The sequence below is a fragment of the Delphinapterus leucas genome, chromosome 9 (genome assembly GCF_059928025.1).
Source record: "Delphinapterus leucas isolate spDelLeu-1000000601 "Yukka" chromosome 9, BTC_Dleu_Yukka2, whole genome shotgun sequence".
Taxonomy (NCBI): Eukaryota; Metazoa; Chordata; class Mammalia; order Artiodactyla; family Monodontidae; genus Delphinapterus; species Delphinapterus leucas.
The window spans coordinates 13,414,512-13,428,569 of NC_143137.1; the positions used below are offsets into that span (position 1 = coordinate 13,414,512).

The 14,058-nt window shown below is 42.6% G+C and overlaps 1 protein-coding gene across 1 annotated transcript in view; it reads left to right on the plus strand.

Annotated features, from left to right (window-relative positions):
• Positions 1-14,058, plus strand: part of DENND2A (DENN domain containing 2A) — a 103,250-nt gene that overhangs the window by 15,037 nt on the left and 74,155 nt on the right. Inside the window, exon 2 of the mRNA XM_089917316.1 lies at positions 11,759-11,860. Within this exon, the coding sequence (XP_089773442.1) occupies positions 11,787-11,860 (74 nt within the window). The 5' untranslated portion in view covers positions 11,759-11,786. The remainder of the gene's footprint in view (positions 1-11,758; positions 11,861-14,058) is intronic.

The window sequence follows — 14,058 nt, forward strand, 5'->3', positions numbered from 1 at the left end:
AATGTTAGTATACAAGAACATGTGGATATATGTCTTCATTTCTCTTGGGAGATGCGTTATTTCTAAGATTATGTTAGTAAAGTGCTTAATGCAATGCCTAACAGGTCATAGGATGTAACAGTGTTCATTTCCTTACCCTGGCCTTTCCAAAGGTTATGAATGAAAGCTATTTCCTGCTTGCTGCCCTTGGAAGAAAGGGGGTCAGGCCTTCAGGTTACTGTCCCCAGGGGTACTGGCATCACTGAGTAGCAGATTCTTGCATCAGGCTTGTGAGAGGTGTCGATCGGATGGTTCTGGTTGAAGGTACTAAGAGAACAGATAACAAGGTTTGGGGGCGAAATATAGAATTCGGAGTAGAAAGATACAAATCATAAGATTCTCTATTCTGCTACTTAAACACTGTGATCCTGGGCAAGTCTCTGAACCTTAATCTTCTCTTCAAAAATAAGCATAACAAGAATTACATCTGGAAACTGGCAGGAGGCAGGGGGCTTATGTACGTTATAATGTGTGTGTGATGCGGAAATCAGGTGCTGTACAAATGTGTGATAAGATCTAGGGCTGCCATAGGGGAGAAAATCAGAATTTTGAAATTCCATTCAAATTACAGCAGGTTCAGAAGGCATTTGGAGCTCTTTAGGGGATATGACAGATACTGGTCAGGGGCTACTGTCAACCCCTCAGGGCTGCAGCTCCTCTGTGGAGCTGGTTCTTGCCTGCAGCTGGCTTTCTGGCTCTGAGAAAGACCCAAGTCATTCTCAGTTCACCAGGGCTGCAGACACATCAGATTCACAATGTGATCTTACTTGAACATCTTGGGGCTATTCAGTTATTCCAGCACCATTTGTTAAAAAGTCCATCTTTTCCCTAGTGATTTAAGACGCCACCTTGATCATATATAAAGTTCTATGAATACTTAGGCCTATGTCTAGACTTTCTGTTCTATCAGTCTATTTATCTATTGTGGCAGTACCACACTGTTTTAATTATAGAGGCTTTATAGTATGTTTGAATATCTGGTAGGGGCAGTCACCTCTGCCCCTCAGCTTTTTTTATTTTTCTGTGTTTTCTTAGCTCTTCTTACACGTTTGGTAATCTGGTTTTAAAGTGTTCTGTGTCCTCCTGGGAGGTCCTGGTGGAGAGTCAGGAGTGGGTTGGGGCTGAGTTGTCTTTTGGACCTGGGTGTGCTTACTTACTTCACTAAACTGGTTTTGTAAGATTCTATTTTCTTTTATATTCATGAGCACTGAAGGCTTCTAGTGGCTGGATAGCACTCATTTTCCCTGAAGCTCCAAAAGAGCATTTTAGAATACTCTTTGAGAGAGAATATTAAAACGTGGTGAATGTAGTTAGAGTATATGAGTTTTCTGTACTGTTCTTGCAACTGTTCTGTAAACTTGAAATTATTTTGAAATAAAAAAATTTAAGGTCGCCATGCTTCTGGTAACATCTTGGTAAAAGCTTTCAGCAGTCTACACAAGTTGTGTTCAGATTCTGTCTTAGTTCACATCTTGATTGACTCCTGCAAGGAAATCCAGCAAATCAGTTGGGTGTAATTCCTTGCAGAATCAGTGCTGCTTTTCATTCAGGAGTTTGTCCTTCCTTAAGCATTTAGCCATTTTGAGATTATGCAAACATCTTTGCCTTTCACCCATACACCCCAAAGGAAATTCAGCCCACCCTTTGAGCCCAGATCCACAAAGGAATCTGCTGTCACCTGTTTTGCTTATCATATTGTGTTTTGTATTAAAGACATGTCTTTTGTATTAAAGACATTTGTTTGCATCCCTCAGCTTTATTGAGATATAATTGACATATAACATTGTGTGAGTTTAAGGTGTACACGTGATGATTTGATATACATTTATATTGTGACATGATTACCATATACCGTTAGTGAACACATCCATCACCTCACACAGTTAACTTTTTTTTGTTTGTGTGGTGAAAACATTTAAGATCTACTCTCTTAGCAACTTCCAAGTATATAATACAGTACTGTCGTGCGCATCTTATTTTCTGTATGAGAACGAAAACTCTCAGAGGGCAAGTAAATGATTTAGTTTACATTTCTCCCAGCTTCACTCAGTTCCCTGTGTGCAGTGGACACAATTATTAGTTGGAAGAATGAATTACATGACTATTTCCCTGTTAGCCATAGGTCCCCATATAATCTCTCTTTGAACCCATGGGAACATCTGTACTGGGAAGTGGTTACTGGAGACCAGGATCCAAGCCTTGGTAGTCAGTCACTAAGGGAAAGGAGGAAATGAGAATAAAGTATCACTTACCCTTTCGTTCAGGAGATACTGTGGCAAAGCCCAACAAGTAGTGGAGTGACAGGCTCAGCCGACCCGATACCCTGCAGCTGTCATTGTAGCTGCAGAGCGACCATGTGGCCTGTTGGGGGCGCCACAGGGCAGACCCTGACTCCTGCAGGTAACAGCTGAGTTTACATTTTCCCCTGTTATTTGTGATAGTAATAATAATGCATGCTTATTACAAAAAAAATTGGAAATCTATTTTTTGTTGTTGAAAATATAGATAAGTAGAACAGAAAAAAATCATTCCAAGATTCTTACTCGATGACAGCTACTGTTAATCCTTTGTTACATTTCCTTCCAGTCATTTTCTTATGTGTGAGATTTTGAGTAGGAATAGATTCCTTCCCCCTGCCCCCTTTAAAAACATGTTTTACTCATATAGTATGCAAGCTTTTGGATCCTGTTCCTTTTGGCTAACATCACAACGTGAGCATTTTTTCCATTTAGTAATAGTCTTTTTTTTTTTTTTTTTTTTTCTGCTGTGCTGCACGCATGCAAACCAGGGATCGAACCCGTGCCCCCTGCAGTGGAAGCTCAGTCTTAACCCCTGGACCGCCAGGGAAGTCCCAATAGTCTCTTTTTTTTAGCTTGACTTTTTAATTTACTTTTTAAAAATAACAGCTTTATTGAAATATAATTCACATATAATACAATTCACCCACTTAAAGTGTACAGTTCAGTGGTTTTTAGTGTATTCACAGAGTTGTTCGACCATCACCACAATCAATTTTAGAAATTGTCATCACTCCAGAAAGAAACCGCATACTCATTAGCAGTCACTCCCCATTTTCCCCACCTACCCGCTTCCGACCTAGACAACCAGTAATCTGCTTTCTATCTCAATAGAATTGTAGTAGTCTTAAACGTAATTTAATTTGCTATATAATATTTCACTGAAAGCTGTATTATAGTTTATATTACCATTATATTGCTTGACATTTGAGTTATTTGTAGTTTTCAGTATTATAAATAATATAGCTGTGAACATTTATGCATACATTTTTCCATATTTAGGATTATTCTTTAGGATAGACTCCCAAAGTAGAGAAATGTTTAATCACAGAACCATAAAAAGAGAGACCCACAAAAAAACCTTCAGTCTCCCTCCCAGCTCACTCAGTTAGCAAGTGTTTATGAAATTCAGCATGATGTAAAAGAATAAAACAGTTGCTGATCTTGAAGAGCTGAACAACACTAAAAATAATCAGCTAGAGTCTAGTTCTCGTCTAGATTAGAAAATGTAGTATGAAGCCACAGGGATACTGTATAAGGAGCACCAGGCTTGGGCTCAAAACATAGACTCACTCCTGGCTCTACCGCTTAAGAGTTGTTATATGTACTTAGACAAATGACTTAACTTCCCTTGGTTTGATTTCCTCATCAGAAGAATGGTAGGAGCATTGACATTGACTTCTGCAGAGGTTAGAAATAAGAAGTGGCTTCTGGCCTAGCCAAGAGTAAGTTTAAATGTTTGAGAGTTGAAAGAAGTTAGAACCTGACTTGTCCAAGTTTGGTGACCTGTAATACCTAAAAGAAACAAAAGGAGGTGTACTTTTTTACTTAAAAGAAATATTTACCTGAATTCAGATTTTTAAACCATATTTTGGCAGTATTAGCATATTTCATAACTCCCATAACTCCTACTTTTATGATTTATGGCAAACTCATAGTAACTTTTTCCAGAGAGGTGACTCTAGTAGTTATTAAGCATTAACTTGGGAGGGCTGACACCACTAAAACCTTATACACACAGTAGTTTGGTGTTCATATGCAAGATGGCCACCTAATTGTACTTTCTTGCTTTTTATCCTCCACAAAATGGTGAACCGAAAGGCAACATATGGAAGTATTTCCACACTGCAGGTGAGTGAGGGGAAACACATGATTTGCAAATATTGTCAAGTGAAAAATGTGTTTCCATCCTACTAAGGTGGCCAGATACATCTCTCTATGTAGGATTGTTCTGCAGGTGTGAAAAAATCCTTCCTGGGTTTACGAAAAGTGAGAATAATAAAAATCTTTCGCTATCTCTGGCCTCAGGAGCATCAAAAAGTGTGGTCCAGTCTACAGCCTCAGGCTGCTCAAGCCACAGATTCCCAGTGGCTTCACTTGTCAGACAACTGACAGGTGTAGGTCAAGAAAATACTGATCAAGTTGTTCAAAGAAACTGTTATTGTCAGTAACTGGGTATTCATACTCACAGAAAGTCTTAAAATGACTCAGATTATGTTCTCGGTCTGGAGGCCATAACTTAGTGTGAAAATGAGTCTTGCTGTTGAAGCCTGCCTGTGTAGGGACGATCTATGAAACAGCATCTTGGAGCATTTACACCTGGGCTTGAGGGACAGGAGCAACTCACTGTGTGCTGATAACACCTCCATCGGATTTCAGAGATGCTCTGAAAAGTAGGAGCAGAGAGACACACTAGAGTAAAAGACTGCCTTGCAAAGGAAGATGGCAAAGGAGAGTAGATCTGTTGCTGACTGACAATACCAGTGACAGGAAGATAAACTCTAGGGTTCAACTCTAAGCCTATGAATTCCCGGGGGAACTTATAAATGCAGATTCCTAGGCCCTCTTCTAGCAGTCTGATTCACTCAGTCTGTGGTGGGGCCAGCACTCCTCAATTTTAGCAGCTGTCCCTGCTGATTAAAAAAAATAATAATAACAGGGGACTTCCCTGGTGGCAAAGTGGTTAAGACTCCATGTTCCCAAGGCAGGGGACCTGCGTTCGATCCCTGGTCAGGGAACTAGATCCCACAGGCATGCCGCAACTAAAAGTTCACATGCTACAACTAAGGAGCCCGCCTGCGCAACTAAGACCCGGCGCAAGCAGCTAAATAAATATTTAAAAAATAACAGCATTATTGAGATATAATTCACATACCATAAAATTCACCCCTTTAAAATACACAGTTTTTAGTGTTTTTAGCATATTAACTATAAGTGTTTTTAGCATATTAACTATTTTGTGCAACTATCACCACTAATTTTAGAACATTTTCATCACTCTCCTCCCCTGGAAAATCCGTACCTATTAGCAGTCACTCCCCACTCCCCGTCACACAGCCCCTGGCAACACTAATCTGTCAATACTTTCCATCTCTATGGATTTATCTATTCTGCACATTTCATGTAGGTGGAATCATGCTATATTTCTTTTGTGTCTGGGCTTTTTTCCACTTAGTATTTTTTTACGGTTCATCATGTTGTAGCATGTAATAGTCCTTCTTTTTTTTTAAATGGCTGAATAATATTCCATTTGTATGGCTAGACCACATTTTGTTTATCCAGTCATCTGTTGAGTATAAGAAAATGGTATATGTGTTCGCTCATTCAACAAACATCTCTTTTCTTTTTAAAAAATATTTATTTTTAAATTTAATTTTGGCGTGGGCTTTTCTCTAGTTGGTGGCGAGCAGGGGCTACTCTTCGTTGCGGTGCGCGGGCTTCTCATTGCGGTGGCTTCTCTTCTGGAGCACCGGCTCTAGGTGCTCGGGCTTCAGTAGTTGTGGCACGCAGGCTCAGTAGTTGTGGCTCGCAGGCTCTAGAGCGAAGACTCAGTAGTTGTGGCGCACGGGCTTAGTTGCTCTGCGGCATGTGGGATCTTCCCGGACCAGGGCTTGAACCCGTGTCCCCTGCATTGGAAGGCGGATTCTTTTTTTGTGTGTGTGGTGCGCGGGCCTCTCACTGTTGTGGTCTCTTCCCGTTGCGGAGCACAGGCTCCGGACGCGCAGGCTCAGCGGCCATGGCTCACGGACCCAGCCGTTCCACGGCATGTGGGATCTTCCCGGACCGGGGCACGAACCCGTGTCCCCTGCATCGGCAGGCAGACTCTCAACCACTGCGCCACCAGGGAAGCCCCAACAAACATTTCTTGAACACGCGTATTTGAAGGGGGAATCTTCTGGGCTTAAAGCAGAACTCCTAGAAATAGAAAGACTTTGGTCGTTACCAGAAAAGCCATTAACCTGGCTCTGCCACAGGCTTTACCTGGCGTGTGTACTGAGGACCTGGAGTCTGGTCGTGGTGTGCAGGCACTGTTTAAACATTTGGTCCGAAAGTGCAGGCTGTGATTTTGCCAAATATGGCCCCCGGGTGTGGTTCTGAGGCAGCACGTAGCCTTTGGCTTCCGTTGTTACTCACCTGCTTCAGGATCCCCCATCTTCTTTCAAATGTGAAAATATTGCTGTTTTTGTGAAAATAGTCCACCCCAAAAGCTGTTATGTAAAGAACTAGAGTGGCCTGTTTTAATTTTAAAAATTATTTTTGTTTGTTTGAAGATAATGAAAATGAAGCATCAAGAGGCTCAGGAAAGAGCTTCACTAAGCAGTTAGACACAGCAAGAGCTGTGTTATGTGATTGTGCACTGTTTTGTTTTGTTTTTTTCCTTCTCAACATATTTTCTGAAAACAAACACCTTCTGGGTATGCTTGCTAATAAGAAGAATGCTCAGGGAATTCCCTGGTGGCCTAGTGGTTAGGATTCTGGGCTTTCACCGCTGTGGCCCAGGTTCAATCCCTGGTCAGGGAACTGAGGTCCTGCAAGCTGTGCAGCCAAAAAAAAAAAAAGCTCAGTTGAGAAAATAACTATTTTTGTTCTACTGTAATTGTTATAGTTTCTTCTCAGTTTTGTTGACTGCTCTTTACAAGCTGATAAAACTAAGTTATTAGAATCATTAAAGCTGAAAAGCTTGTAGGTTTTTTGGTTTTTTTTTAATTTATTTTTAAAAATAAATGAAAATTTATTTTATTATTTTTGACTGCGTTGGGTCTGCGTTGCTGCACGCAGGCTTTCTCTAGTTGCGGTGAGCAGGGGCTACTCTTCGTTGCAGTGCACAGGCTTCTCATTGCAGTGGCTTCTCGTTGTGGAGCATGGCCTCTAAGTGTGCGGGCTTCAGTAGTTGTGGCACGTGGGCTCAGTAGTTGTGGCACATGGTCTCAGTAGTTGTGGCTCGCGGGCTCTAGAGCGCAGGCTCAGTAGTTGTGGCTCACGGGCTCTAGAGTGCAGGCTCAGTAGTTGTGGCGCATGGGCTAGTTGCTCTGTAGCACGTGGGATCTTCCCCGACCAGGGCTCAAACCTGTGTCCCCTGCATTGGCAGGTGGATTCTTAACCACTGCGCCACCAGAGAAGCCTTTGTAGTTTTATTTGCAACACAAATAAAAACCACTCAAAGTTTAATTTTATTAGTATGTAATCATTTATGAACTAAACTGTATTTTTCATTCAGTATTTCAAGTCTGACCATTTTATGAATCAAGTTATGTATCATATACATTTACCTATATTTCAGAACTAACATACTAGCCTTAGAACACTAAAGGGCACTGGAAAATTATAGTTATGTATTCCTCACTCCACCTCCTCCCCTGCCCAAATTTCATTGAATATACTTATACTGTATTTTCAGTTGAGATATAATTCACATAAAATTCACCATTTAAAAGTGCACAATTGGGCTTCCCGGGTGGCACAGTGGTTAAGAATCCACCTGCCAATGCAGGGGACATGGGTTCAAGCCCTGGTCCAGGAAGATCCCACATGACGCAGAACAACTAAGCCCGTGTGCCACAACTACTGAAGCCCGAGCACCTAGAGCCGGTGTTCCAGAACAAGAGAAGCCACCGCAATGAGAAGACCGCACACCGCAACGAAGAGTAGCCCCCGCTCACCGCAACTAGAGAAAAGCCCGCGCGCGGCAACAAAGACCCAACGCAGCCCCCCGCCCCCAAAAAAAGTGCACAATTTAGGGACTTGTAATGTATTCACTGTGTTGTGCAGCTATCATCACTATCTAATTCCAGAACATTTCTATCATCCCCCAAAGAAACCTTTACCTGTTAGTAATCATCCCAATTCCACTTCCCTCTATGGATTTACCTATTCCGGACATTTCATATAAATACAATCATACGATATTCCTTTTGTATCTGGCTTTTTTCACGTAGTGTGTTTTCAAGGTTCAGCCATGCTGTAGCATGTAATGGTCCTTTGTTCCTTTTTAAGATTGAGCTGAATAACATTATACTATATAGCTAGACCACATTTTGTTTGTTTATCCATTCATCCATTGATCGACATTTCCAGATTTCATTTTTTATTTAAATCACTGTTTTTGTTTTATGATTTGGGGAAAATCAGTTCTTCCTGCTCCCACCCCCACCATGTCCTGTGGCTTAAACATGTCCAGGGTTTTTTTTATAGCAGTCCCTAAACCAGTACTATCCAAACTTCTTGTAAGTGACCTTGATTGCAAAATTTCTGTAGACCATGTATCACCTCCCTGTTCCCAACATAAAAACCCCACCAGAGCTAATAGGAAGAAGGTTATTACTGTTGGTGATATCAACAATCCATGGCATCCTATATACTTTTTTTAAAAATATCATAAATGGATAATTAATGCCCAGAACAAAATATGAACAATGCTTTATTATAAGTAGAAGCACTCTAAGAGGCCAAGCCTCAGACCATGAGTAGCTGTCTTACCGGGCTCCTGGTATTTAAGACTATGCTAGCTTCACCAGGTGGTGTTTCCTGCCTGCCTTTGCTGGTTCCTCAAATGGCAATGGAGGGAGGAGAGCAGGCAGGCATGGGCCATATTCTAAAGGAGTTACCATCTCCCCGCTGGCACTCCTCGCTTCTCTCCACAGAGGGCTGCTCCCCTCCCTCCTTCAGGCACCCTCAGGCTCTCCTGTAAGAACTGCTCTCGGGAAAAGATCTGATATGTCAACTGCCTCCTTCCTACTTGTGGAGAAACACTTTATATCTGTTTTAAAATCTTGACCCTTTTGGGGGGAAATACTGGTTTTTAAATTAATGATCTCACATTTAGTACCCCAAGCCCCTTTAAAAAAAAATAGTGTTTTCAGAAATCAGGCTGGAATTTCAAGCCTTAGTGGGTAAACTTGAAGGAGTCACAAAATAATATAGCATTTTGATCTAGTAGTGTCAGTCTGGAGCAATTAAATTTTCTGTGGGCTTTTAAGACTGGCCAGAAGTATCTCACTATAATCTCTCTCTTTCTTTCTCTTGAAAAAGTAAAAAGGTAATTCAGAGAAGTAATTAGGAGTAACATGTTGAGATGTTAGAAGGGAGTTCCTAACATTAAAAGCTGAAAAGACTCTCCCACCACTTCTTTTTTTTTTTTTTTTAATTAGATATCTTCCCGGACCGGGGCATGAACCCGTGTCCCCTGCATCGGCAGGCGGACTCCCAACCACTGCGCCACCAGGGAAGCCCCTCCCACCACTTCTTAACTTCACCTGATCCCTCCAATCAACTTGACATTGATGCCCAAAGAGAACCTTTGAGTTAAGAACAGATTTTACAGTATTCACTTTAGCAAGAAGAAAAACAAAACTTGATTACGGGCTAGACTGATAAACATAATCAGCTACGGATATCGGCATTTAAAAAATATCTTCTTCAATTTGTAAGACAGTTTAAAAAACTTACAGGAATGTTCGAATATTCAAAAAACATATGAACTTTCATGGACCACACTTTGGGAAACAGCTCCATCTTGTATTCCCAGACCTATAAAGTGATAGAGAAGTTTATCTTGGTAATTTAAGTCACAGAGTTCTCCCACCTAGCAAATTAGGCTAGGCTTGTCACCTAATTAATGACCTTTAAACATCAGAGACAAAAGGGAAGTGTCAAAGTTTTGTGGGAGCAGCATTTTCCATTCTTCTGTGAATTTAGAAATGTTGGTGAGCTGATTGCTGAGTGTGCCTTGGGTTCTATGCCCCCTCAGTTCCAGCCCCTTAAGCCCACTTGAACTTGCTCCTCAGACTCTGGTATCAGCTGTTTCTCTAGAGACTGTGGTTTTCGGACTGGAAGTTATTACTGCCTGATGGGAATCAAGTTCACTTAAGTACCATGTTGTTTAAGTGCTTCTCGGGATCTTTAACCTCAGAGTTCATCCATGGTTCTCTGTGCATTAGACACAGTGTGCTTTGTGCTTTTTGAAAAAGCTATGGCTTCCTAGGAAGTATAAGGAAACCGTTCCCTTGAGGAGAGAGGGGGTTATGGGGCTGATCGTGACCCAAGCACAGTCCCGGTGCTCTCCCCGGGGGCAGACACCATGTCTTACTCATCCTTGAGTGCCCAGAGCATTCTGCACAGGGCCTGGCACCTATTCACAGAGCCAGTGAAAGAGGATGCCAGCTCGAAAGAAGAGGGTGAATGGGGAGAGTTGCTGCTCACGCGGAGCAAGGCTGCATCTCTGTGGGCTTGGTCTGTGTGGAGGCAGAGTGCAGACGTGCGGAGAGCAGCGGGGAGTGGCTGCTACCCTTGAGTCCCACGGGGCCTCTGCCAGATGCAGGACAGAAGAGCAGTGTCTGTCAGCCCAGCCGCATAGAAGGCTCCAGAAGCTTTGCTGAGCTTAGGAGAGGGGCAGTGAGTTCCTTCCTGTCCCTGAAAGGCCTCTCAGGGCTCTTTTCCCTAACGGAGGGGAGAGACCTGGGGCCTGGCTTCTTTGAAAAACTGGGCTTGCTTTCAACACTGACATACCCCAAAATGCACGGTGCCGCTCACTGGAAAGGGGGACAGCCGGGTTCCGTGGGCAGGCCCAAGCTCCGTCCTTCTCCCACAGTTTCTCTAGAGGTTTTTTCAGCTCGCCGTTTCCTAACCTTCCTCTTCTTTAATTTGTTGCCCATGTTCACTCTTCTCTTTTTCTTTCTCCCTCTAGCCTCCCTCTCCTTGTCCCCAAGAGGTACATGCATGTCTTAAAGCCTAGCCCTTTGATTTCTTGGGGGGAGGGGTTGCCTAGGCCAAGAAACGATCATTAAAATACCTGCACATCCTAGTAGTTAGAAAACTACTAGTCAGGTAAACCTTCCTGAGCGAGGGGATAGGAATCCTGGAAGCTTGAGGAGGAGGTGGGAGAGGGATTCCTGGGAGGTTCAGTGGAAAAGACGTGAATCTATGTACAGGGCTCCAAAGACAGTGTGGGTTTACACCCAGCATGGGGGCAGCAGAAGAGTCGAGTAGCTCTGGGTAGGTATTTCCACTTTAGCAGGTGGTTTATTTCTTGTTTCAAGTAAAGTAATCTTCTCTTCTTTAGGGGCTGTTAGCTCATCACATGTTCTTACAGAGCCTTGAAAAAGTGTCAAGTTGTGCTGGTATTTATGTTTTAGTTTCTAAGGTTATACGTTTTCTTAAAAATTTTGGTTACATTATCTAAAAGACACACACACACACACACACACACACACACACACACGAGAAGTGCTGGCATGGGGTCTGAATCTGGGTGGACCTCAGGATTCTGTGCCTTTGACCCAACCCCTTCCTGGGTCAAGGATTCTGTATGGTGCATCTCTGTCACCCTCTACTCCTGGGTGGAATCCACCAGAGATAAATAGTTTGGGGTGTGGGCCCTAGAGTTGCTGCCATGGCTCACTGAGTGTGCATCCCTGTTCCCCCAGGCGACTTGGAGCTCCTCTTGGTGCTGACATGATGACAGTGTGCAGGCCAGCCAAGGGCAGCCACAGCCAGACTGAAAACCTGGGCCACAAATTGGCTGACAAGTAAGAACTTTTCTCCCCCAGGAACGCAGAAGTTGGCTCGGATTCTCAGTCTCCTTCCTTTTTCTACTGCCTTTCCCTCCTCACTAACCCTGCCTCCCTGAACTAAGGAGGCATTCTTTTCCAAGTCTTGGTGGTGAGCCTCCTGTAAATCATCTCCATGCAGTGCGTTCAGTCAGCAACCCAAGACCAGAGTGGTCAAGGAAAGGTCTTCCTGGTGCCCAGTGTTCCACTTCAGGCCCTATCCCCATGTATGCCTTCCAGTCCAGGGTTTACTTTTCTAACTACTGGGATGTGCAGGTATTTTAATTATCGTTGAGCCCTAAAGCTTTGCAGCTGCATCTGTCCACATAGCCTGCTTTATATTAGCAGGGTTGTTTTCTCCCCACATGGAGCCCTTTCCTCTGATACCCTGTCTCACATTCTGCAATGGAATTAGCAATTGCTGAGCTGTTCACAGATCACTGAGCTGTTCGCAACTATGCATCCCAGTCCAGAGCCCCTTCTGGGGCCACAGAATCCTGGAAACAGGAACTCGAGAACTTCTTGGGTACAGCAACCATGTGGAGAAGGCACTCTGCCCCTGGTTTCATCATCCTTGCCGCTCTTGCTTGAGCTTTGTAATTCCAGCGTGGTTTTCTAGCAAGCTAGCCTTTCTCCTCTTCAGCTTTTAGATGGGGCCTCAGTGATTGTGAAGCTGCTCCAGATGCCTGGGATCTTAGACAATAACTACAATCATTATAATAACACTAGTTACCATTTATTGCCATCAAGAATTATAATGTGTGCTGTGCTCTGGGCACATTACATATATTAACGCAACCATTCATTTATTGACTACCTACTATGTACTGGTCACAGCAAACAAGATAAATTTGGCCTCTGCACCAATAAAATCCAGTGTTCTCATTTTAAAGTGAAAAAAAATGAAGCGAAGGTCCACACCCAGGTCCCTCTAACTCTAAAGCCATATATTTATCTACTGTCAATATTTTTTAACAGTACATAGGATATTTATGATTATATATTACAGCATCAATTCTCACTAAGTGTGAACTAACCTGAATTGTGTTTTTATGTGTCCTGTTTCTTCATCTTGCCTCTAGCACAATGAGAGCAAGGACTTAAATTTCTGTCTTTTGAACTCTCAGTAAAATAACAGGCTGATTCTGACTAAAATTTGAATTCATGCTAATATCCTCAGTGGTGACAGGACCATTACAAAAGGGTTTCTTTTTTGTAAGCGCTCTGTTATGAATGCTAATTGATTATTTAAATAAGGAATTCTGCTTTGATAGCCGTATTTAACATATGAAAATTTGTTTGCAATTTCACAAGCTTCTGGTTTATGCTGAGCAACCAAGAACAACGACATAATTTACATGTTAATGTCCCAATCCTGGGAGAGGTCTTTACATAAACAACCCTTAGTCTCTGGAATAGAAAGCTAGCTAGTAACAGTATGCATGAAATTGCTAATTATTCATCCTTCATGTGAACCTTAACTGGAGTTTCCATATAGTCAGATCTATATATTCAGAAAACATGCACCATGAAGTCGGTCCATGCATGTTTGCTAATCTTGGCACATTTAAGGTCCCTGTGCTCCGTCATGACCTTTGCTGGTGGACGAATGCTTTGCATTTCAAAACACAGATACTCCCATTCTCATTAGAATAGCTTCAAATGTTCTGTTTTTCTTTCAAAATAATTTTTAACATCTTTGTGGCACTAACTCATCTCCTAAAGTCACGTATGGAGGCCTATATCCCCACACGTATGTGCTAGGCCAGAACTTTCTGCAATGATGGAAATGTTATTCTGCATCCAATACAGTGACCGTTAGCCACACATGGCTACTGAGTACTTGACATATGGCTGCTGCAACTGAGGAAGAGGAGCTTTAATTTAATTTGATTTTAGTTCAAATAGTCACATGTAGCTAGTGGCTACTATATCGGACAGTGCAGTTCCCAGGCTATGCGAGAAATCTGAATCTGCTTGTTTACTCACTTATTCACTCAACAAATATTTATTGACCACCTACTCTGCCGGATGTTGTTCTGGGTGCTAGGGATGTAGCAGTAGCCAAAACAGGCCACAGTTCAAAACAAAACAAAACAATCCCTGTCCTCACGGAGAGACCAGTCTAGTAGGGCTCATATTCTAGAGGAGGTTCCATTCAAATGCAGCCAACATTC